The sequence below is a fragment of the Corvus brachyrhynchos genome, unplaced genomic scaffold (genome assembly GCF_000691975.1).
Source record: "Corvus brachyrhynchos isolate BGI_N302 unplaced genomic scaffold, ASM69197v1 scaffold193, whole genome shotgun sequence".
Taxonomy (NCBI): domain Eukaryota; kingdom Metazoa; phylum Chordata; class Aves; order Passeriformes; family Corvidae; genus Corvus; species Corvus brachyrhynchos.
Genome location: NW_008237087.1, coordinates 393,346 through 396,115, shown reverse-complemented (window position 1 = coordinate 396,115; position 2,770 = coordinate 393,346). Strand labels below are relative to the sequence as shown.

At 67.2% G+C, this 2,770-nt stretch overlaps 1 protein-coding gene across 1 annotated transcript in view; it reads right to left on the bottom strand.

The window, feature by feature from the left end:
- Positions 1-2,770, bottom strand: part of KMT2D (lysine methyltransferase 2D) — a gene marked incomplete at its 5' end in the record, with an annotated part of 23,600 nt that overhangs the window by 18,515 nt on the left and 2,315 nt on the right. Inside the window, 9 exons of the mRNA XM_017728676.1 lie at positions 1-82; positions 191-232; positions 325-431; positions 527-691; positions 767-948; positions 1,184-1,288; positions 1,393-1,503; positions 1,817-1,930; positions 2,145-2,764. The exon at positions 1-82 is cut by the window's left edge and continues 131 nt beyond it. Coding sequence (XP_017584165.1) covers positions 1-82; positions 191-232; positions 325-431; positions 527-691; positions 767-948; positions 1,184-1,288; positions 1,393-1,503; positions 1,817-1,930; positions 2,145-2,764 — 1,528 coding nt within the window. The remainder of the gene's footprint in view (positions 83-190; positions 233-324; positions 432-526; positions 692-766; positions 949-1,183; positions 1,289-1,392; positions 1,504-1,816; positions 1,931-2,144; positions 2,765-2,770) is intronic.

The window sequence follows — 2,770 nt, the reverse complement described above, 5'->3', positions numbered from 1 at the left end:
AGGGGCGACAGGGTCAGGTTGCGCAGCACGGCCATCCCTGTCTCCGTCAGCCACACGCCCTCGAAGCGGAAATACTGGGGCTCTGAGGGGACAAACACCGGCGTTGGGGACAAACGCCAGAACTGGGTGCACGGCCAGAAGAGGGCACAGCACCGGGAACCCCACGGCCCCGGCAGGGCACCGCACGTACCGGGATCCTTGGCTTTGACCATCTCTGCAGAAGGTGCGGGCACTATGACAGGAAAACAGAGGGGAAGGTAAGTCCCCATGCCACCCAAATGCCCCCCCAAGTCCCCCGGAGCTCCCTCTGCCCCATGAGCTCACCGGGTTTGACCACATAGGGCTGGCAGGCGCTGCAGTCGAAGCCTTCATCCGCAGCCTGCTCCACCTCCTCCTCGGTGAAGAGGCTGTCGCACGCCGCGTGCAGCCACCTGCGGACAGCAGCGGAGGCCTGTCACACACCACGGCCTCCCCCGGAGGACCCCAAATGTGACCCCCCTCCCCAAGGCCAGGGCACGGTGCTCACCGATCGCAGTGCCGGCACTGGATGAGCAGGTCGTCCTCCACGTACTTCTCGCGGCAGAAGGGGCAGACGACGAGGCTGGCACAGGGCGCGCAGTGGGTGTAGTTGTTCTGCCACTCGCAGTGGAAGCCAGGGGACGCGGCCCCGCACTGCACACAGCACACGCACCTGCACAGGGGGGGTCCAAGGGGTCAGTGCCAGCGCCCAGCTCCCCCCGTGGCTCCCTTTGTGTCCCCCACGCACCACTTGCACTTCCAGCCGCCCTTGGGCACGGTCTGCAGGGGCGGGTCCAGGCAGTACGTGTGGTAGCTGATGTCGCAGTCGTCGCAGAGCAGCAGGCGCGAGGGGTCGGAGGCTTTGCCGCACACCTCACACACGATGCACTCCACGCAGCGCCAGCCCTTCAGCAGCATCACCTTGGTGATCTGGGGACACGGCAGGGCAGCCACGTGAGCCCTGGGCATGGCCATGGGGGTCCCCAGGCTCGGTGTGGCTGTGGGGGACACGCCAGGGCTCGGCACGGATGTGGGACGCGCCAGAGCACAACTCAACACACGGACATGCCAGGCATGACCTCGTGTGCATCCCACGGGACGTGGACAGTCCCTGGGGGGCACAGCACAGTCCTGTGGGGCCAGGGGTCCTGGGCCCCCTCCTCACCTTGCTGTTGACGCAGTAGGGGTGGTAGCACTGGGAGCACTGGGAGCAGGCGAGGAGGTGCCCCTCGGCCCCACGCCCGAAGCTGCCGCACACCACGCACATGTCCTGGGAGGGGGGAGAGGTTATGAGTGAGGAGACAGCAGCCGGCGGGAGAGAGAGAGAGTCTGTCCCACCCTGTCCATCTGTCCATCCTGCCACACCCTGGTTACCTGCATGAGCACAAACTTGTCAGTGTTGGAGAAGAGGACGACCGTGTTCTGCATTGTGTCGTCATCGTCCTCGTCCTCCTCCTTGCTGGGCGAGCTCTCCACATCAGCGAGCTGGGGACAGAGCGGGAGGCTCAGCACTGAGGACACCCCCTCTGTGCAGGCTGGGGGGCACCAGGAATACACAGGACCAGCAGAACCCCTCCCCAGGGGGAAGCTCTGTACCTGCCCTATGCTTGTGGGGTGAAGCCCCCAGACTCAGCAAAGGCCCAGGCAGTTTCACCTCCTGTGAGACCTCCATCCACCCCATCCTAACTATTCCCAAGCCTTTCCAAGGGATGGATGGTGGGGAAGGGGATGGGGGAGACGCTCAGCCTCACAGCTCAAGGACCCCCTGGACCCCACCTCTGCCCCAGCCCAGCCTTACTGCTAAGGTGTCAACAGACGAGGTGGTCGACTTCAGGCGTGCACGGCCCCGGCCTCGGCCCCCGTGGGACCCCCCTCGGGGGCGTCTCCGCCCAGGGAAGCTGCTGCTGCGACCCTGTGGCCAAGGGGAGAGGGGAGTTACAGCACCGGAGGGCCCAGTGGGACCCCCACGCCAGGGCAGCAGAGGGGCACTGCCCCATCCCAACCCGCCACACGCTCAGCCCTCGCCTACTTGCTGCAAGGGCTGCCCAGGGAGCGGATGTAACCCCAGTGGGGTACTCAGGGTTAGGGGTCCCCCCAAAATTGTGGTGAGCGGGGTGCCTCCATACCTGCTTGACGCGGGAGCGCCCCGGGGAGCTGCGGCGCCGGCTCTTGTCCCCGTCGCCCTTGGCTGCTGGCTCGAAGAGCAGCGAGTCATCGGTCTCGGCGCCCAGTGGCAGCGACCCAGCGTCCTCCTTCTGCAGGCTGGCATCAGCCGAGGCTGGGCCCAGCTCAGGGGACAGCGACCCCCCACCCTCAGGGTCCGGGGACCCCAGCAGTGGCTCCGAGCCGGGGAAGCTGCTGCTCGTGTCCCCCTGGCTCAGGTTGGAGATCTCATTGAGGATGTCGGGCCGTGGGCGCAGGGCGGGGGGCTCGGGGCACCCCTCATCCGCGTGTCCCAGCAGCTTCTCGCCGGTAGTGCACACCTCCATGGGGGTCTCAGGGCCCAGCTCCTCCGGCTCCAGGAGCAAGGGGGACCCCGAAGGAGACCCCTTGGCTTCGGGGTCCCCCCCAGCCCGGCCTTCCTCCAGCGCATCCTCCTCGCTGAGTGGAGGGGAGATTCCACTGGGGCCCTCCCCCCCCCGCCTCGGCGCCTCTTCTTCCTCCTCTTCCTCCTCCTCAGGCACGCCTGGGAAGGGCCCCAGCTCAGGGGCTGGGCTGCCGTGGGGGGCATCTCCAGGGGGGCTGGCTGGGG